Source organism: Podarcis erhardii (genome assembly GCF_964252035.2).
Source record: "Podarcis erhardii genome assembly, chromosome: 16".
Taxonomy (NCBI): Eukaryota; Metazoa; Chordata; class Lepidosauria; order Squamata; family Lacertidae; genus Podarcis; species Podarcis erhardii.
In genome coordinates this window covers 21,301,019-21,323,270 of record NC_138514.1, presented here as the reverse complement: position 1 = coordinate 21,323,270, position 22,252 = coordinate 21,301,019, and the positions used below count along the sequence as shown (strand labels likewise).

Genomic DNA, 22,252 nt, shown 5'->3' with positions numbered 1-22,252 from the left:
ATCAGAGGTTTTGTCTGATCACACTGCACTGCACAGCACACACACAAACACACCACTCCCCCAGCCCATCACACTTTGCAAACAGCTGACAACCACCAAGGACTGAAACATTTATCAAGGTCATCTGATGCCGTCTGTGGCATCGTAACCCAGATTCATATCCAGGGCGTAATGAGGAACTTGATTTGTATACACACAGTTTAGTGCCATGTCTTAGGAAATGTAATCAACATAGGCTCAAGGGATTGGTAACGGGACACTGAGCTTTTTCACTTCTAGGTCACTGGACAGCATCCAACTTGGTTGATTAATGACTGGCCAAAAGCCGTTGCCATCTGACAGCTACTTGGGGAACACTGAACGAGACAGCTTTCCCTCCCAGACAAGAACTGGAGCAAAAGTGACCCGGAAAACCAGAACCTAAAAGTGATGCTCCTTTCCTTCTAGGTTCATAACATGTTGCAGATGCGTATGAAGCACCAAAGTCCAAACAGTGAATCCAGAACCAGGAAGAGGTTTTAATTCTGGGCAAAAATGTAACCATAGTTAGGAGATGTGGAACATGCTGCAGGCGCAGTCACTTTCTCCTCCTCATTTTTCTGGCATTAATCCCTCTCCTGTCTGTGGTTTACTTTTTAAGCAATGGTGTAGTGTTGCACCAAGGTTAACACAGACCATGGTTAGAAGTAACCAGTGTTACACCCTGGTTTCAAGGAAACTGTGGCTAGCACTAACTTAACTGCAAATGCAACACTATTTTATTTTATTTAACAATAGTTATATACCACTTAATTGTAAAAATGATGATGGGTGTTGTAGTCCAAACTATCTGGGAGGGCACTAGCTTGGGCAAGTGGTCATATGTGGTCAAAGTGCACAGCAATGACCCATGAGCCAATATCTGGGTTGCTTCAAGGAGCCACAGGCAGTGCCTGCTGAATACGGCTGGTTGTTACTATATGCATTGGGCTTTCACCTTGGAGGCAAAAACCTGCCCTTTCCCAAGCTGCTTGCTGTTTTATTGATCCCCAACTTCAGGGGCATCTGCACAACTACTGTGTCCATTCCAGCTCAGCCTTGTGGTTAACATCCAACTCACACGGCTGGGTCTGGGAGCCGCAGCACAGCTCTCACCAGCCACCTTGAGATAAAACAAATGTAACAGAGATATAAAACCATTCTGATGCACTTGAGTTTGCAAGGATCGGTGCGGTATCTCACCTATAGTTTGAAAAACCCCTGGAAACAAATGTATACACGTACACAAGCACACGCTAGGGACTCCACCAATCCTACCTACCCCTTTGGCAACTGCCCTTCCCCTACAGCTGACCAAAACCCCCTCCCTTTACACCTCACCAAGCCTCTCCCCTCGATCCAACATCCAGCCCCTTTTAAAGCAGAGGGGGAGGCATTTCACAGAGCATCTTGCTAAACTGCACTATGAAGCACATCTCCCCTCTTTCCCCTGCAGGTGAGTTTAACAGAGAGGGGACAGGTGCTCCCTGAATCACAGCCTGAAGGGCACTCCCACCGCCCCATTAAACCCTGATGCACGGCCAGTCTGCCTGGGCCAACCTGCTGCTCCTCACACTGCAGTTGGCATGGCTGCCATAACCTGCAAAGCACGACAACATTTTACGTGTGTGTGTGTGTGAGAGAGAGAGAGAGAGAGAGAGAGAGAGTGTGAGGGGTTAAACTGTGTCCTGTTTGAGGGTGGGGGGCTGCAGGAAGCAACGCTGGCCAAGCACCTAGCAGATTGCAAGCACTGGTTTAAAAACAAAGAATTAAATAAAAGCTGATGGGTGTGCACCCTGCCTAGGCAAGGAGTGGCAGCTTAACCCTCCCCGGGGACATCTAATACTCATATGATACTCTAACTCTGAAGCATCTGCTGCTTGGTACAATATGGCAGGGCTAGGTAGCATTGCATTAAACAAAGCAATTAACCCAGCAACCGCACTGATCAGCTTGTGCCTCGTCAGTCCCAGTAATTTAGGCACAATTTATTCTCCACTCTCTGGGCTGACGTTGTGCCAATGCAGTCATCTCAGTGCCCGTAAAAAGTTACGGGGAGGCTGCACAGGGATGCCACTGCCGACATTTCTCATGCCAGTAAGCATGTCATTGACTGTCCTCCTGTGTCTGGGAACTCATCACCCAGGCAGCCTCCATTCACCCCAGACAAACGCACTCACACTGCACAGTCAGGTAGGCAGAGGCTGATGGCGAGCGCCCCAGGCTGTTGCTTGGAATGCAGGTGTATTTTCCAGCGTCCTCAGGCTTGACTCGGAAGATGATCAGCGTCCCATCAATCAGGATCCGAACCCGCAGCTTTAGGTCGCTGCAATGGAAAAGGAGCAAAAGAGAGGACAAGTGAGCAACGACAGGGTCAGGGAGAAGGGGGTATCCAAGGAACATAGCTCAGTGTTAGAGCATGCGTCTTGCATGCAGAAGGTCCCAGGTTCAATCCCCGAGCATCACCAGGTAAGGCTGGGAAGATAACAATGTCTGAAAACCTGGAGAGCTGCTGCTGCCAGCCAGTGTGGCGAATCCTGAGCTAGATGGGCCAAGGCTCTGACTCAGTAAATGGCAGCTTCCTAGGCTCAATTATGAATGATTTGACACCACTGAATGTGAACTGCATGATGGGAAAGAGGCAGACCTCTCCTGACTATAGAGACTCCTGATATTGACAGGTTTGCAGCACAGCACAGAGGACTTAAGCACAAAACCAGAGTCATACTTGGGATCTCCCATGGCTTTTACAACAATTGAACAGTTGTCTGGACAGGGAGCCAAGTTCAATCAGGATCACAGCATTGGGGAAGAGGGTTGATCCTTTCCATCGAACCTTGCCATCAAACGTATGTGTCAAATGCACTTAATTAAAAATGAATAACTGTTAGTGGATGATTCCAAGGGCCTCCTGCTGGAGTGTGCAGTCCTTTGAAAAGAGAACTGAGGCTGCTTGCTCACCCTAGCTGCCCCATTCCCAACCACATCCGTCACCAAGACCAGATAAGAAAGAGAGAGAGACCCAAAAACAGAATCAAACTCACTTCTTAAAGTAGACGTTCTCGTCTTCCCAGTGCCAAGTGTAGGTCAGGTTGCCTGGATATGCCTCAGCCTGGCAGGTGAACATTGCATCCTGGGAGATGTTAACCGTGATGTTCTCTGGAGGGGAAACGATGAAAGGGGGTCCTGTGGGAGAGCAGGAGACAAACAGTTACCTCAGCAGCCAAGAAAGGGAAGATGAGCTCATTGCTAAGAGCGGCTGACTTAACGGTGCAGGGAACGAGAGCAAGAAGAGCCACCGTGCCTAACAAACACAAACTCTTGGCATTTCGCCCAGGTCACATAATCCACCACAGCTCCACTCTGAATTCCTCCCTTGCAGAGTAAGAACCGTGTACTTTTGAGTTGGTGCATCTGGCCCTGGGACGACTTTGCCGTAAGAACATAGGAAGCACCCTATTGGATCAGGCCAAAGGACCCATCTGGTCCAGCACAGGTACTGATCATTCTGAACTTCTCACTCTCAAAAGGTGCTTAAGGCAAACTTCTCAGGCTCAACTCCTCAATCCCACCTCAATGGGTACTGGGCCATAGCTCAGTGGCAGAGCCTTGCTTTGTATGCAGGAGGCTCCAGATTCAATCTCAACTATCTCCAGGTAAGGACTGGGAGAGCTCTGTCTGATACTCTGCAGAGCCACTGCCTGTCACTGTGTGGAGATTCCAGGCCACAGGCCAATGTTGGCCAACCAGGGGGTCCAATTTGGCCCACAAGGCTGTTTTCCCCAAATCACGCAGGATCGTCAATCAGCTGATATCACTCAGACGATGGGAGTGGGGGTTCAGTTCTGTTTGGGTTGCACATGCAAGTCCCAAGCAGGGAACAGCTGCTCGCAGCCAAAACAGAATTTGACCCATTGCTCTTCAGCCAAAAAAAGCAGCCTCAGTTGCTGTTATTTGCAGACATTGCCTACGAGAGAGACTTTTCCCACCCACAGCCAATGTTTGCAAATTCCAATGTAGACTACTGGTCTTGAACTGGTGGGCTGGGACCCATCAGTGGGTCACAGCCTGATCCAAGATAAGTAACAAGAAGAGCATTGCCACCATGCAAATGTAAAGCAAAATATTAAGAAATTGGTCCCCAAATGCATGTTTGGGTTAAAAGTGGGACTGAGAAAAGTGAAGGCACCTGTTGTGCGCAATAATGAGCTAGCTGGACCATTAGCCTGGCTCAATATTGCAGCCATCTCCCAAATTCCCAACTCCAAATCTAGAATACTAGGATAATGTTGGCTTGCTACAGAGGTTTGTGGTCACGATTATCAAGATATTATGAGTTGCTTTCAATTTTCTGAAGTGCTAGAAAAATGCTTATTACTATGATTATCTATAGCCCAATCTCAACATTTGGCAAAGGGCCATTTTTAAATTGAAAAGAATTATTACGGGGGTGTTAACAATGGCCACGTTTTCCCCTCAAAGCTAGATGGGAAATGAATGTTTATGTATCTATGTGTCAGTCACCACATGGAACAGATTCTGAATATACAGCATTTCTCAGCAAGGCTGCTGCAGAACCATCATGGGTGCTTGAAACACCCAGATCCTACAGAAAAGTAAAGAGGCTAGTCCTCATGGCTATCATGTTTCCTGCCCTAGAGACAGATGAAGAGAGCAGCTGCAAAGGATTCTGGGGTATGCGTGGAAGTTGGCCCCTAAGTCAGGCATTTTCCTCTTCTATATGTAATAAGGGGCATGTTTAAAAGAGGTTATCTGTCACTGGCATCTAGGAAATTGAATTCAGTGGGGATTCAAATAAGACAGCTTTGTGTGTATATGCAAATACATACAAATCATGGCCTGTGTGTGACTCCATTACACCATACATTTAAAGCACTGTGATACCACTTTAAACAGTCAGAATCCTGGGAGAGTGCTGGCCAGTGGTCAGGAATGATGCGAGTTGTAATCCAAAACCAGGTTGGCAAAGGCTTGGCCTGTGAGGTTGCAAACACTGTTTTAAATCAGCATTATTTGCACAGAACAACATTTCTGTTCTTGCAAATTTTACACTCTCCTCTCCAGGAGCAAATGTTGGCTAGATGGTTTTTGCTTTGTTTATGAAGGAAAGTTGTACATGCACCATTAAAAACAAAAAAAGGCTATTTTCTCTCCAAATAGATCTCTCCCTTCCCTACCCCACCCCCCATTTTTCATTTTAAGACTCTCCAGACTTTGGAGGGAGGGTGTGAATTAAAACAGTCTGCCTATAAACCAGGATGGCTGTTCAATCAGGACGGCAGGCCCATGCACAATTGTGTTCCAATTAAATGGATTTTTCTTTAATACTAATGGAATGCAGGGCCATTAGCTGCCATCATGACAGACGAATGCCACTTACACATTTGCGGTGTCTGAAAAGGCCTGGGAGTTCTTTTTTTAAAATCTGGGGTGGCCAGCTGAGAAGGAGGTCAGGGCTCCTGCAGATTTAACAACTGCGCAGAAGAGGACAGTTTTGCAGGACATAGATCATTTCCTCTTCTTTAAAAGAGAGAAACCTTTTGCTTCCAAGAAAAGAGGGTGGTGACAGCTGTCTGCCCTGCATTAATAACTTCACAAGGGAGCCTTGGAGTGACTGTCACATAGCTGGGGTGAGGGGGGGGTGTCACACATGTACTGCAAAGATGGCACGAATACAAATAATATACTTGGGGGGGGGGACCTACCTAACATATTTTGAAGAATCCCAAGGCTTGCAGAAGTTCAAGAGAATCTTAAAAAAAAAAATCTAAGGGAGGACAATGTACCCACCCCAAAAAACAAGTGGAGTGGGCGTGCTGAATGTTGTGTATTAGTTGGAACACTCTCCACCACCCAGCCCAGTTTGAGCTCCTTAATATCCAGTAGTCAAGCAAGGCTATTGGGGAGGAACCCTGATCAAGAGCACTCCTGAAGAGCTGCAGGACAAAACTCAGTGGTAGAGCATCTCCTTTGCATGCATAAAGTCCCAGGTTCAGTCCCCAGCATCTCCAGCTAGGGCCTGAGAATGCCTCCTGTCTGAAACCCTGAAGAGCAACTGTGAGTAAGTAGAGAGAGTGTTGAGCAAGATGAGCCAAGCGTCTGACTACATACAAGGAAGCTTCCTGTGTTCCTGGGAGGTGAGGACACACCGCAACATTTTGTTGCAGCATGATGCAGATCTTTGGGCACTCCAAAGCATACCCACAATGCAACTTATCACTGCTCCAAAATGTTACCCTCCAAATGGGGCAATGAGTCTTCGCAAGGGGCTGGACCTCACTGGCTGAGCGTGTTCTTTGAAATCAGAACATTTAAATGGTCTCTGGCTTGGAATGGCCACTGATGCAGATCTGCTGCAAGTCAAGAACAGACAGTGTAAGTCACAGGATACTGTGGCCTCATCCGCTGGCCAGTGAACCCAGAATAGCCTGAGCCCTTCCAAGAAAATATGCCATCAGCAAGGGTAGGACAAGGGTTGCAGGTGGCCTCACATATTGACCCGGAGGACTGACAGCTGGGGGAACATAAAATGTCATCTCTCTTCCCCTAAGGGGACTCCCATCAGAACCCACTAGCTGTTCTCTGTATTGCTGCCAAAAGAAACCAGGGGAAGAGAAGCAGCCTGTGCTCTTCTGGATCTGTAATAATGTGCAGAATTATTTCTCCCTTCTTTATTTCTTTTGCTCTTTCTGTTCCCTCCCTGTTTTTAAAATGGTGATGCTGCAAACTCGAACCGCGAGCTGCCCCAGCTCTTAAAGAACAGGAGGGACCCAACTGCAACAATAAAAATCAATGCACAGACAAATCCAGCTCGCAGAACAGCTGTTAAGCAAGCAGGAGGAAGGGAGCGGGAAGGGAAGTTAATACTATCGATGCAGACACAGGAAATCAATACAAAACGCTCCCCCTCTCCCCTCAAGGCAAGGCCAAGGCTGCCAGTTTGGGCTCCACCTGCCTTCTGCGAAACCTTTTGTCTCCCATGCAGGACAAGGAGGCATCAGGCCTCTGCTCTTTTACACACACACACACACACACACACACACACATCCGACCCACTGCTCCTCTTTTGCATTCCTTGGGTTCTTCAGCTGAGCTAGCAGCCTTCAGCACTTTTTAAATGTCTGAGGTCTGGACTTAATGCTCTTTTATTTATTGATGGCATTGTGGAGGGGGTCTTTTTTTTAATGGAGGGTTGGGAAAGAGGCTCATCTCACTGGCTGAAGGTTATGTGGCCACTTGCTCAGGGTCACCTTCAACAGACACAGCCGTTAACTATTCTTTTAGCAGGAGGCACTAAGAAAAGTCTAGGAAGCACAAGTGGGGGGGGCTGGTTGGACTCCATCTCCCATCATCCCCAGCGAGCATGTCTGATGGTCAGGGATGATGGAAGTATTAGTCCAGCAATGCTTGGAAGGCTGCAGGTTCCCCCACCTGTGCCAGAGAGCACATAGGAAGAAAGGGTGGACGATGCAAACTCATAATCAAAACTGCAAAAGCCTTTGTGGCCAAGACTTTTGGGGAAGCAGCAAGCCTCTCTCTACATAAAATGGCACATTGTACAAATATACACGTGCAATTTCCTGTCTGAGAAATACAGGACCACGAAGAATCAGGGCTGAAAGGCAGATTCCACATACAGTCCAATTGCAACACTGTCCCCAAACCAGCATTTTACTTCTCTACACAGGAGTAAATAAGAACCACCTACATATATGATTTTTAAAATATAGACATGGAGATACAATTTAGGGGGGTGGTCTCAGCCTCCTCTCTCTCCTGAACTCAGCCTCTTCATTAACCCTCAGTACCATCCAGCCATCACGCTAGCATGTGAAGGGACAACCAATCACTGGGTTTTGATAGACAGATGCTTGGAAGAATTACAAAATGAGTTTTGGGGGGGAGGAGGAGTATCAAATTTCAATAGTATATATATATTTCTATGAATCCCTTTTTTGCATTTTTTTTTAAATTAGATTAATATGCCGCCCTTTATCAAAGGATCTCAGGGCAGTTCACAAGAGAAAAACACAAATAGTTAAAACCTGTGCTTTTTTCTGGGGGGGACGCAGGGGGACGCATACCCCTAAACATTTTGTGAATCTTTGAACTTTTGTCCATTTACTGTATTTATTTTTCCCGATCTGAACTATAAAATGGTGATTTTCTTGAGTCAAAATGAGAGTACCCCTAAACATTTTTAAGGGGGGGGGGGAGCACTGGTTAAAACGGTAACATTGCACTCCTGTTGCAGGCTATTAAACACCTTGGTGTTTCTGCGACTCTGCTTCTCCCTTATTTCTCATATTATATGCAACCCACCATGCAGAGGACATGGTGGGGCAGCAACACTCACCTGAACTCCCAACAGCCGAGTCACTGCTGAGTACCAGGAAGGTTGGCGCTGTGCAAACACGGCACGCTGACCTCTCTGCCATCTCTCCTCTCCCAGTAACCAGCAATGACCCGGCTGTAAAGGGTTCAGGGGAGCGACACAACCATGCCATACACACCTGCTGTAAGTTCATGCTTAAAGAGAATCGCAGGGCAGAGGAGGAAGCCGCTATTCATGCCGTGCAACAGAAAAGCCAGCTCACAAAGTTTACCAAACCCAGAAGAACAGTCTCCATCCGTTAGCCACTAAGGCATTTCTCTAGCAACTTCAATCGTACACTAGGCAACAACTCCTAAACAACTCAGGTTTCAGTGGCTTCCTAAACAGAATAAACAATGAAGCCATTGCACAGGGTCATACAGGACGAAAAGAGAAATATAAGACCTAAAACAAATATAATTAAGTAAAATATGCTGCTGAAGCAAGCATCAGTTGTAGCACCAAATGGATACCCCCAGCTGCTGCTGCTGGACTGCAACTCCCATCATCCCTGCCTAGTGGCCATGCTGGCTGGGCCTGATGGAAGTTGGAGTCCGGCAATGTCTCTAGAGCACCAGGTTCCACACTCCTGTTCTAGGGAGCCCATAAGGACTCTCCAGCTAGTTACCTTGGACAAGCAAGCGGGTAGTGTGCACAGCCTCTCCCTGGATGCTATAAGCCCGGCAGGTGTAAGCGCCCCGGTCATCCCGACTAACGGAAACAACAGTCAGACTCCCATCACTAACCTGAAGAGGGGGAAAAAAAGAGAATGAAAGTTCGTCACCCAAAACCATTGCAGCTACAAACATATGCATGCGCACACACATACACACCCCAGCTAAACCTATGTGCAGCATTAACTGCATGCTTTCATTCCTTCCCAATGCAAACAGCAGCTTCAGAGGGGCATTTTTTGACAGGCAGGGGAGGAAAGTGTTAAAACAACACCTCCCTGATCATCACCATCGCTCCCACAATGGCTGCTATTTGCATTTCTAATAAATATGCATCTGGACCATTTCTAGCTGGTCCCAAACACCCACACCCTAGTTTCCTATACCAGAAAACATGAATCACATATTAATGACTTTGACACAATCTAGTCCAATTTTGTATCCTGCATGAAAATGGAAAATTGTTCTGTGGCTCCTCCATCAACCCATGGATAACTATAGTGAGACTTACGATGGACATCATGTACTGAATAGCTAAATCAACACTGTACCTCTATGTTCTTGTTCATCATCACCCCATCTTTCCTCCAAGGTGGCATACATGCCCCCCACATTTTATAATCACAACAACCCTGAGAGGTAGGTGAGGCTAAGATGAGGTGACTTGGCCCAAAACACTCAATGAGCTTTATGACTGAGGATTTGAATTCTGGTCTCCCAGGTCCTAGTCCAGCACTCTAACCAACAGAGGAAAAAGTGGGAGACACAAATGGAAATAACTCTTACCTTTGTACTGTTGGCTACATTCCTGCCAAGTAAGCACCAGAGGTTTCTGCACAGAAACACGCACACACACCCCTCCATCCAGGCAAGCAATAGGAATGATCACATTTGAAGAACACATTCCAGGCATGCAAAAGCAATCAAGGAGTGCATGAATGAAGCAGGACCAGGGAGAGGTGGAGCATGGGGAGAGGAGGTGGAGTTTAGAGAAAGTCCCAAGGGCCAGACAGAAAAGGCTAGAGGCCTGCTTTTGGCCCCCGGAGTGTGAGGTTGCACCCTCCCACATCATTTTAGTTATTCATTTTTTTATTTAACAATATGTATACAGTGTTTGATTGTAAGGAAACCTCCAAGCAGTTGACAAAAACATGAAACATTAAAGTGATCCATAAAAACACAGTTAAAAACATGAAGATAAAACCAACAGCAGCTAAGAAGACATAAAACACACATAACTTTCTAATTGCAACCCATGTGTAACTGTATTCATTCTATGTGCCTATCTTACAGTTTAGCTTTTCGTATTTTAATCTTCATCCATCATTATAATTATTCCCCCTGTTTTATACATGTTAAAGAATGAAATAAAGAAACCCACACATGTAAGTTCTGCAGGTCTGGACAGGCTTGCTGAAACAAACAAAATATGTTTTATGTGGGCACCCAAATGAGTACAGCGGAGGCACCTTCTGATGTCAATAGGCAGGGAGTTCCAAAGTGTGGGTGCTGCCACACATAAAGATCAATTTCTTACACGTGTGGAATGAGTATTAGGGGGCACCTGAGCCTCTTTCTGAATGGGGATATGATAATCCCACCTCATCCTGCCATAACACACTATGGGCAGCCTAGCCCACTGCAGGGTCACTTAAGCTACCATACTTTTATTCCCACATTGCTTTGTTTAGTGCAAGTGTGAAGTGAACATACAGACAATGCATGCATTATTTCCTCCACCTTTGATCCATCCTCTTCCACCCCGCTGCCAACGCGAAGCTTCATTTCACTTCACCCTTCCATTTCAGCTCATTAACAAATGACTCCTAATTATTCTCATTGGTGCCGGTACCAATTCCAATGCCTGATTTGCCAATTACAATTCATACAGATGGAATTCCTGGCTGAGCAAAGGACAGAGGCGTTTCGGGGGGGGGGGGGAGAGAGCATTTATGAGAAAGGATGAAACAGGATGGTCCCCTCTGTGAGATTTTGATGAGTTGCATGATAGAGCTTTGCACCCCGTGGGGCGGATGTCACAGCTCAAGACAGCAAACATGACATATTTAGAAATGCATAGGGTTTTTTTTTTATTTAAAAAAACCGAAAACAGTAAAAGGGTGTTCAGTGCCACAGGCACTGCTAATTGATGTGTGAATCCTTCCCGATTTGGGCATTGCATTTCAGAAGGTTCTCAGGACAATAAGTCCATGAATGTCAGCTGGTAAATACTTGCAAATCCAATAGCGGTACCCTGTGGCCATCCAGGGGTTAAATGTACTGTTTGCTTGGAATCACAAGATCAGGAGAGTTATCAAGCACCTGCCATGTATAGGTAGGTAGGTAATACGGCTGGCAAATTTATTTGCCTTACTGGTGAAGCTGACAGAGAACCTCTCTTGCAATTTCCCCTAATACACCAAACTTCAGTGGTTCTGTGCCTACTGCTTTGGAAGCAAAAACAGAGCCATCCAAAAAGAGAAAACAGGATGTTGGACAAGACATGACCCCTCTCATGTTCTTACATTAGCCCAGTATGGCACACTCGGAACACCAGCAGCTCTCCAAGCCTCATCCTTGGTTCTTTCCTAGCCATCCCACCCACATTCCATTGAATGTGGTGATGCCAGAAATTGTACCTCCCTACATTAGGCATGGGACGTGGGTGGCGCTGTGGGTTAAACCACAGAGCCTAGGACTTGCCAATCAGAAGGTTGGCGGTTCAAATCCCCGCAACGGGGTGAGCTCCCGTTGCTCGGTCCCTGCTCCTGCCAACCTAGCAGTTCGAAAGCACGTCAAAATGCAAGTAGATAAATAGGTACCGCTCCAGCAGGAAGGTAAACGGCGTTTCCGTGCGCTGCTCTGGTTTGCCAGAAGCGGCTTAGTCATGCTGGCCACATGACCCGGAAGCTGTAAGCCGGCTCCCTTGGCCAATAAAGCGAGATGAGCACCGCAACCCCAGAGTCGGCCACGACTGGACCTAATGGTCAGGGGTCCCTTTACCTTTACATTATGCATGCAGAGTATTTCCTCCATCCTTGAGCCGTGGGGCCCTTTCTGAGCATGACCTTACCTGATATTTATTGTTGGCACCTAAGAGGTCCCCCTCTTTCAGCCAGGTGACGGTTGGCTTAGGGTTCCCGAAAGCCATGCAGGTGAGTGTAATGCTGCCGCCTTCCTTTGCCTCTACGTATTGGGGGGGAGTTTCTGTGAAGGTGGGGGGAGCTGCCAAGGAGATTGGAGAAAAAGAAGACATGAGAAAGATGATGGCACACACCCTGGCCACACATTCCAAATCTGCTTGAACTTGAGCATTGCTGGCCTACAAACCCTTTGCAAATGAAACATGGTTCTCTTGACCAACACATAGGTATGGATGTATCATACCTATGTGACTTTTATAAACTTTGTTCTGTCCTGTATCCAATTAATCTGCTATTTCTTCTTGGGGAGGGTTTGAGGAATGAATAGGTAAGAAAAATACACATTGAATTATTATTTTTCTTTGACATATTTTTCCACATTCAAAGTGCATTTTGGTAATATCATTTGACCGAAGAACTTCAAAGGCATGTGAAATCCAAAGGAGGGGCTGTGTTCTGATCCGCACAACAGATGTGGGGGGTGGATCAGGTCTGTTAGCATCAGGTCTGTTATCCATTCCCCCACAAAACGGATTTTGTCAAGCATCCCTTTACCTGTACAGGCTTCAGACAACGTCCCAAGAGTAAGCAAAAGCATACAGTAAATAGCTAAAGAGTGAACAACTGGAAAGTGGATTTTATATAAGGTTCTGTCCAAATTTTAGATAAAGGCTCTGCACACCTTCCAGCTTGTCAATATCCTTCTTAAACTGTGGTGCTGAGAACTGAACACAGGACTCCATTTGGGGTCTAACCAAGGAGGGTAGCATGAACTATTCTTCGCAAGGCACACACACAAAGAGCCTTGTGGCACTAGACTAACAGATGGCATAAGTCTTTGTGGATTTGAGACTATTTCAGACACATGAAGTGTTATGCTCGGTTGGCAGATACCTTATTTATATATACATACACATTCATATGCAGAGAGAATATATATTATAAGGAGTGTGACCAAAAGGCTATGAATGCACGAAGCATAGTTTGCAACATTTCTATGCAAAACTCTTAAGTATACATTCAAGCAAGTGCAATGACCATTTGCAGTGGCCATTTTGGCTAATTTGAAGTATGAAAGGAACACCCTCTCCATCAAATACAGGAAAATCTGCCTGCATTACTCCGGGACCCATTCACCCCACCATTGTAGGAAAGCTATCAAAATGCACAGATGCACCACAGTGCAGATAACCAATCTGCCTTTTGATTAAACAGGCTCTGGGAGAATTATAATATAGGCCTAATCATAAATAGCTGTTAATTCCAATTTTCTAAGAAGGCATTCCAGCAATTTCAATTGACTCTGAAAAGAACTGATTTTTGGGTAACCACCCCCAGAAAACGTTGCTTATTTCCTGAAAAGAAAAAAATTAACTAGGCTAATGTGCTCGGGGTGGAGGGGCGAGAGAGGGTGGGGGGAGAATCATAATGTATGAATTATAAATTCTTAAGAACACGAATTCTACTTATATTGCACTGTTGGACCTGGAGGATTAAGTCTGTAATAAGGTTATTTAAAAACCAGGGTTTTTTAAAATTAAGTGTTCAGTGTCATATGTAGAGGAATGGCAGATTCCTTGGAACCGGAGACATCTCACTGATGCGAAGATGCTGTAGATATATCTGATTTGCAGTTTCCAATGTGAATTATCCACACTGCCAAATGCCACCCTGGCTGTCCTCAGGGGGCAAAACCTTAGGAGTTGGCTGGACTGAAAGCCTTTTCTGAACAGAACTAAATCCCACTGAATTATGGAAGGCTGTGGACCAATTCTGGGAAGAGGCTCCCATGCAGTAAAAAGGTGGCATGTGGGATATTTTGCCACTCCTTTGATAAGCCACAGATCTCAAGGCAGAGGTCTAATGTGGCTCAGAGCCAACCCAGAGCCCTGGGTTCACCTGCTCATATGGGCTGGGGAGCTTCATGCCTTGGGAGCTGGATGTGGCCTTCAGGGTGTCTCTTTCTGTCCCTTAGGACAGAAGTACTTACGTACTTATTTAATTTTCGAGTAACGCTACATCATGAAAATATATCAAAGTGGTTTATAGCAATAAAACCATGCAGTAGAAGCATCAGGAAGTTAAAAGCAAAACAAAACAATGTTGAAAATGAACACCAGTAAACCACTGTAGAAGAATGTATTCTCAATTGCCCGCCTTGGCCTGGCAGAAAGGGAAAGTGTTCAGCTTAGGATTTCTCCATGTTACCAAACAAACCTCATGTGGGGAATAGTCAATGATGTTCCTGCAGATGACCTCAGTGAACAAGCTGGAATTGAATGGTCCAGGAAATATCTCTTCCCAAAACACCTCCTCAGGCTACATATGCCTCTTCCCAGGCCACACCGTTCACTGATCTCTACCTTCTACAGGTGTTTTTGATGACTGGAAAGTGCCCTTGAACTGCGACTATACTTCGCGTTGGCCTGAACGAATGCTGGAGGAGCGCATGTGTGGGTGTGTGCCTGTACAACATTTTACTTTTGCATGGTTGAATGTGGCCCTTGGGTTGAAAAAGGTTCCCCCAGCCTTCATCTGGGGTCTCTGATGAGGTGAGGAGGCAATGAAGATTATGCCCCCTTCCTCTGCCCAAAGCCTTAAGGTACGTACTAAGAGGTCTAATCACAGCAGTTCTCTCTAAGGGTGCCCGCCAGGGACTGAAGAATCTATCTCCGTTTCTGACATTCATTCCAGTCTGGCAGAGCTCTCCAGAACTCTGCAGCCCAGAACCAAGTAAATCTGCCCACCTCACATACAAAGACCGCCATAGACAATTACCTCAGCATCTTAAGGCACATTATTTTGTAGACGTTGCAACAACATGACACTGGAATCAGAGGCTGACAACTTTACCATGCAGACAGCCGTAGATGTAAGGCCTTTGAAATTTTCTTGTGTGGTTTTGAAAGCTATTCTATGCCATGAAGAAACAGGGGAAAGGGTTTGTAATACCCATAAGTATTTTCTCTTACACAGCTTGGTGAGTGAAAGCAACTTGAGATGTTAGCCCCAGCTTTAAAAGGAAGGTTGTTGTTGGGAGGGGGCAAAACCCTCAATTTGGGCTCCCAGCAAGCATTGGGAACATCATTAGCCCTTAAATACAATGCCACAGAATTCCAACCTTGCCATCCCACCCCCATCCCTTGGGGCAACTGAACCAGACACAAGTTAGTTAGTTTTTTTGCGATTCATTAACTCCCCACAATGCAGCCAGACTGGTGGGTTTCATTCTTTCCAGCCCACAATGTCGCAGTGTTGCAAGCTGCCAGCGACATGGCCCAGGAAGTGTTAAACAAAAACGAAATCCCAGCCACACTGGAAATGGTTTGAACGTTTCATTCTCAGAAAACACACACACACACACACACACACACCAAAAGATGGTAACGTAAAAGTCTCAAGGTCACGGCTTATGCAGGAAAAGATTTGCTCTTCGTGCTGCTAACAATGGCGAACCAAAAGAAAAAAGGAAGAAAAGAAAGAAACCCTAAGGATGATATTCCAATTAAGGCTGAGCTAAAGGTCCCCTTTGGAGGCCAAAAAGAGAGGAGAACAATCTTACTTTTAACAGTGTTTTGCTGTCTTCTATTTTGCAGCAGCAATGTTCCTTTGGGTGCTTGTAATCCCCCCCCCCCTTTTTTTAAGGCTGTTTAGAAATCCGTTACATTATGACACATTGTCATTCCAAGGGGATTTATTTTTATTTTTTTGGTGAGGCGGGGAGAATGAGAGTGCTTCTGCCATCCACAAGATTATTCATTTAATTAAGAAATTTATATATAGTGCTTCATCAAAAGGCCACGGGGAGCTTTGCAATATAGCAATATGACAAACAACACAACATACATGCAAATGTAATATACATAAAATACAAGAAAACAAAAGCTATATGGATACAAACCATAGTATGCATTTGTGGCAAATTATTCATAAATTATTTCAGTCATTCACCCAAAAGCCTGTTGGAAGAGGTGTGTCTTCACCCATTTCCTAAAAGAAGCAGCTATGTGCTCAGATGCACCTCAATAGGCAGACCACTGAAAAGGCCCTTCCAGGGACTTCATTCTGTGTAGGGACCAACACCGTCACCCTATTTTGCACCCATTTGGGGACCCATGCTGGAAAATCACCCAGATACCCAGATAGAGATAGAGATACACACACACCATTTTACCAATTGCAAATGAGGTGCAGAATTGGAGGTTCAGTCCCAACTGCTATAGGATGGTTTTATACTATGTTGCTCCTCTCCTTTCTAGGCTATCTATAATCTATATCTCTATCTCTATCTATATCCATATCTCTTCCTTATACCGAGTCAGACCTATAGTTCACCTAGCCCTCTTCTAATTCCCCAGGGTTTCAGGAAGGCATTTCTCTGAGACCCAGCATCCCTTATTTGGAGATGATAAAAAGTGAAGTTCATCTCTGCCACTGATATATGCATGCAGGCGCCCGCCATCTTCTGAAGCCACGGCCCTGGGGATGGCAACTCCCAGCAGGAACTGGTGAGAGGGGGAAAGGGAGAGCTCTGAATTCCACATCCCATTACAAATCTTCAAATGGAAGCCTGGGTTATGGTGAGGTCTGCTCCTACCATCAGCCAACCCTCCCCACCAGTTCTCACTACCTCCCCCTCCCAGCAAGTGAACCTCTATGAAGGGGGAGTGTAACCACGCCTAGTTTGCTGGGAGAGCCAGGAGATGCCTTTCAGGCCTCTGCTTAAGAGGAGTCCTGCTGGATCAGGCCAAAGGTCCACCTGGTCCAGAATCCTGTTATCACTGTGACCAACCAGATTCTCCAAGTGGGGAGGCTGCAAGCCAGAATGAAGTGCAACAGCGCTCTTCCCACTCAACTTGAAAACTGTGTTCCATCTTTTCCTGTTGGGATTCAGGGGGGTTGTAGTTTCCTAGCTTCCCAATTAAACTTCATTCAAGGGCACTGACTTAACACTTTCAATAATTTAACTTTTAAAAAGATAGAGACCTCTTGATATCGGAAGAAGATATACGAACCAGGGAAAACAGTCAAGCAAAGCCAGCAAGCCCCATGATTAACAGTGGATGCGCTCTAGTCCTCAGCTCATTTGTTTATGTCACATTCAAAAAAAAAAGCATCCAAAATGCTGATGGGAAAATGCAGCACTGTCCAGAGCCTCCCCAAAGCACTTTACAACTCTGAAGCCTGCATCGATTATTCTGCAAGTCAGAGAATCTCTCTCTTCAGTCAGCCATGATGCAACAACAGTGCCCCTTTGTCCCAAGGTAGCGTTGCTTGATTTTCTAAGGGGTACAGCTGTCTATGATCAGTGAAAATGTTTCTATGTAGGGGGGGGGGATCCCAATAAAATTAGGTCTGATCAAATCCTAGTAAACTTGAAGAATTATAAATATTGTGGCCTCTGAGCAGTACTGCAGTGACCTATCTAGTGAGGAAGCAGTGGCTGCATTCAACCTGGCACCACCGTAGATACGAAGTTGTCAAAATGAAAATTCAGAAGCAGCCTTTCTCCTAGCAGTGAACTGCAAGGGCAGGTGTGTGGGGATCCTGTGTCCCTCTAGATGCTGCTGAGGTACAACTCCCAGCATCCCTAAAGGTAAAGGGACCCCTGACCATTAGGTCCAGTCGTGATCGACTCTGGGTTGCGCACTCATCTCGCTCTATAGGCCGAGGGAGCCGGCGTTTGTCCGCAGACAGCTTCTGGGTCATGTGGCCAGCATGACTAAGCCACTTCTGGCGAACCAGAGCAGCACACGGAAACACCCTTTACCTTCCCACCGAAGCGGTACCTATTTATCTACTTGCACTTTGACGTGCTTTCTAACTGCTAGGTTGGCAGGAGCTGGGACTGAGCAACGGAAGCTCACCCCATTGCGAGGATTCAAACCGCCAACCTTCTGATCGGCAAGTCCTAGGCTCTGTGGTTTAACCCACAGCGCCACCTGCGTCCCCCCAGCATCCCTGGCCATTGGCAATTCTGGCCAGGGCTGATGGCAGTTGTAATTCGGAAACATCTGGAGGGTCAAATGTTCACCATTCCTGCACTACAAGATCTTTCAACAAGCCCTAGAGGTCTAAACATTTTCCCAGAGGTGGCTTCCTTTTTTAAAAAAAAGTGCCAGCCAAACAAATACGAAGACGTTTCCCCATCAATAGAGAAAAAAAAGACAAAGACACACAGGGGGAGGCCTGTGATCTTTACAAAGCGGTTCCTGTTCCATTCTCTGAATTGAGACATGACAATATGCCACATTTTGCAAGACTTCAAGGCTTAGCTAATTAGAGCAATAAAATAAAATAAATGGAGCCTCTGATGTCCTTGGAGCCAAGCCTTAAAGCAAACCCCGGCCCACGGTTTCATGCAGGCATAGCTCCTGAGCTTTGCCACTGCTTGCAAATCGTGCAGCTGGAACGAGAAGCAGAGTCTGCCTCAGTGAGCATGCCTCATACTTCAAGAAACACACATTCAAAGGATGCTCAGTTGAGTGCAAAGCTCTTATTAAAAGTTAACGAGGCCAAGTTGCTCATTTTCCTGGAGGTTTGTTCCTCCCATCTCCCAGGCACGTCTTTTAAGTTAGGCACAGAGCAGAGCCATTTAACGAGGTCACTCACTTTCCCCTCTCCGCTTTTCAAGGAACACTTCTGCCCCCCTTTCTGACATCACTGATCACCCCCAAACACCGTCACAGCTTATGAAAGTCGCAGGTGGTGAATCACAAGCATTAAATGCCATGTCTGAAAAGGGCGTCGCAAAACAGGTCTGATGATAATATGCAGGTGAGATGCCGCAGCAGCCAGACATACCTTCAGTTTCCTCCATGGTCAACAACTCAGCTTCTTAGAAAAGGATGCACCAGCATTTTGTATCTCACCTACAGAAATGGGTTACCAGAAAGCAGGGCAACATTCCTCAGGGAGATGGATTAGGTCCACGAGCTGCCATTTTCCTGCTCACCCCTGCTGCTTGTTAACCCTCCAATATTGACATCCTTACCAATCCCTGATCAACACTCCTCCCTTTCACCTGATGACATCCCTTAATGTTATTCTACTACAGGGGCAAGGGACCTTTTTCAGCCCAGGGCCAGCATTTGCTCATGAGTGACCTTCCGGGGTCCACATGTCCACAGTGAGCAGGGCCAGAGGCAAAAGAACAAAGGCTCTTACCTTTGTCCAAGTGGACTATCTTTTCATTCATGCAAAAGCCATATCTTTGCATAAACATCTTTCTCCATCTTCCATGCTGGTAAGCAAGAGCCATTAGCACAGTTGAAGGATATATTGCAGCTGGGCAATATCACTCAAGGAAAGACCAGTGAGGGATGGGGGCATGGCCTGAGGAGATTTCTATGGGCCACAAAGGGGTATCTGGAGGGCTGCATTTGGACCATTGGTTTCCACCTCCTTGTTCTACTGAAAGCCATCTCAGCACAGGTAGCTGCTACTTTGGTCCCAACGCTAAGCAGCTCATGGGAGATGCATCAGCTCCCTGTATAGTAATATTATGGGTCACCTCCTACAAGACCAGTTTTAGGTAATTCCTCTCCTTCTCACTGGAACTTGGAGGCCTGGACTGCTCCTTGCCACCCACTTACAATTTCTCAAACCTTGCCACCAGATCCCTTTTTCAGCTCCAGAACAGTCACTGAGCTCCAGCACCCAGCTACCAACAGGCTGCTGCACACCTGCTCCACCTCACTTGTCACTGCTTCTCCAAAACTTCATGCTTACCTCCATCTCCCCCTAGGATGCTATGCCTTTTTTGAACAACAGGACACTTGCACTTCCTTAATGTGCTTTTCCTCCTTGGAAACAGGAACTGAAAGCTCTGGGAAGCAGAGGTACTTTCCATCTGTTGCTGCCATGATAACTTGGACCCCAGTCAGCTATTCACACCTAGACCTCAAGACCCCCTAACAGTAACCTTGAATCAGGAATATCCGTCTTGCAGGGCCACTAGCCCTTGACTCTACTGGCACAGAATATGAGGAGGGGACTCTTTTTCTGATAATAAGGGTTTATTGTCAGACTGTTAACCCAGGCCTGCCTCCTCTCACTCAACACATTATGTATCCAGGCAGTTTGTCTTCATCAGAGGCAAGATCAACAGTTGGATGCCACTGATGAAGTACCCTTTGTTAACTTAGGCAACTTCTTCCTGTGCAAATTCTCCTCAAAACCAGTGTGGTGTAGCAGTTTCAGCATTAGACTAGGACCTAGGATAGCATGGATCAAATCCCTACTCAGTCATAAAGCTAATAGGGTCACCTTGGGCCAATCATTGCCTCTCAGCCTAACCTACCTTACAGGGTTCTTGTCAGGCTAAAATAGGGAGAGGGAGGACCATGTTCACCACCTTGAGCTGCTTGGAGAAAAGATGGGGAGTAGAGGCAATAAAAGAACGAATTTGGCAATCAGCAGAGAGGCCTCTGGCCGCCTTCATCAAAACAAAATTGGTGGCAGCTAAGAATGAGCTGTCCATGGTCCTGAAGATCTTGACTCCACTCCTAACTGTCTACCTCCTCAAACTTCTAAGTTTCCCACATATTTATGTTGCTGTCATAGTTTCTACCACTTGGTTGAAAGTAATCCAAGGCTGAAACTTGACATTTCAGCTCTGCTAAGCCAGACAAACTCTTATAGCTACATCCTGCAAAGGGGCAAGAAGGCCCATGCACCAGCCAGCAGCCTGAGGAGACATTCTCTCCCTCCCTTGCTCCCCACATGGAAGCAGCCACGTGGGATTACCTTCTAAGATGATCCCACAAGGGAAAAAATGCTGTGGAATGCAAAGTCAACGGGAGAAAGTTCAGAAGACAAAACAAGTGCATGAAAAGCTTTCTGCTACATGATAGGAAAAGCTGAATAATTGCATTCAGGAATACAGCTGTGGTCACTTGAGCAACAGAAAAGGGATTTAGTAGTTGGGGTTACAGAGAAAATTACAGCCTCCTGTGATTTACTCTATAAATGTCAACTTGATTCAGTGTTTAGGTAGCCAAGCAATGTTACTGAACAGACATTTCACCACAGGAGGAGGGGGAGGCAGATGGATCTAACTATGTGTACAGCTCTATTCATTCTATTCTCTACTATCCTCATACCAAGGGAAGCCTCAACAGTTAGTAAGCTGTTTTAACCCCCAATTCCTTCTCAATATATTTATCCAAGCAAAGTCTATACAAAATATAGTAGGTTATTATTAATCATATATGTATTTGGACAATAATATTTTATATATAATAACGTATGGAAATGTAATTGATTACAGTAAATATACTATATTATCTTTTTCTTATTGTATTTTTGCACTATTTCTTTCTCCATTTTCTTTCCTTTTTCATCACTGAAATTCTTTCAATAAAATGGTGATTTATTTATTTTTTAAAACCCAATTCCTTCTGTTACCATCTTCACATGAACATAAGAAGGGCCTGCTGGATGAGGCCAGCAACCATTCTAGTCCAGCATCCTGTTCTCACAGTGGCCAACCAGATACCCATGGGAAACCCACAAGCAGGATTTGAGCACAAAAGCACTCTCCCTTCCTGGTGTTTCCAGCAACCACCACCAATCTTTATCATCCATGGACTTCTCTAATCCTCTTTTAAAGCCATCCAAGTTGGTGGCCATGGCTGCCTCCTGGGGGAGTGAGTTTCATAGTTTAACTATGCACCAAATGAAGAAATACTTTCTTTCCCCTATCCTGAATCTTCCAACATTCAGCTTCACTGGATGTCCACAAATTCTCATGTTATAAGAGAGGAAGAAACACTTTTCTCCATCTATGTTCTCCATGACATGCATAATTTTGCAAACTTCTATCATCCCACCCCTCACTCGCCTCTTCTCTAAACTATAAAGTCCCAAACCCTGCAACCCCTCCAAAGGGAGGAGTCTCTCCATCCCTTCAATCATTTCAGCTCCCCTTTTCTCCCTTCATTCTTATTTCCCACTCTTTGGCCACTGTGACAAGATTGTGATTTAGACTGTTCTTGGGTCGGTGTGGGTTTTGGGTGCTT

General features: G+C 45.8%; 1 protein-coding gene across 6 annotated transcripts in view; it reads right to left on the bottom strand.

Moving 5' to 3' along the window:
- IGSF9B (immunoglobulin superfamily member 9B) overlaps window positions 1-22,252 on the bottom strand; it is a 122,233-nt gene that overhangs the window by 54,805 nt on the left and 45,176 nt on the right. For all 6 annotated transcript variants that reach the window (XR_014151721.1, XM_081843056.1, XM_081843057.1 and 3 more), the window contains exons 4-7: window positions 12,161-12,312; window positions 9,042-9,159; window positions 3,063-3,204; window positions 2,199-2,344 (exon numbers count right to left, since the gene is read on the bottom strand). Coding sequence is in view for 5 of the 6 variants with exons in the window: in XM_081843056.1 (XP_081699182.1) it covers window positions 2,199-2,344; window positions 3,063-3,204; window positions 9,042-9,159; window positions 12,161-12,312 (558 nt within the window). In the remaining variant the exon portion in view is untranslated. The remainder of the gene's footprint in view (window positions 1-2,198; window positions 2,345-3,062; window positions 3,205-9,041; window positions 9,160-12,160; window positions 12,313-22,252) is intronic.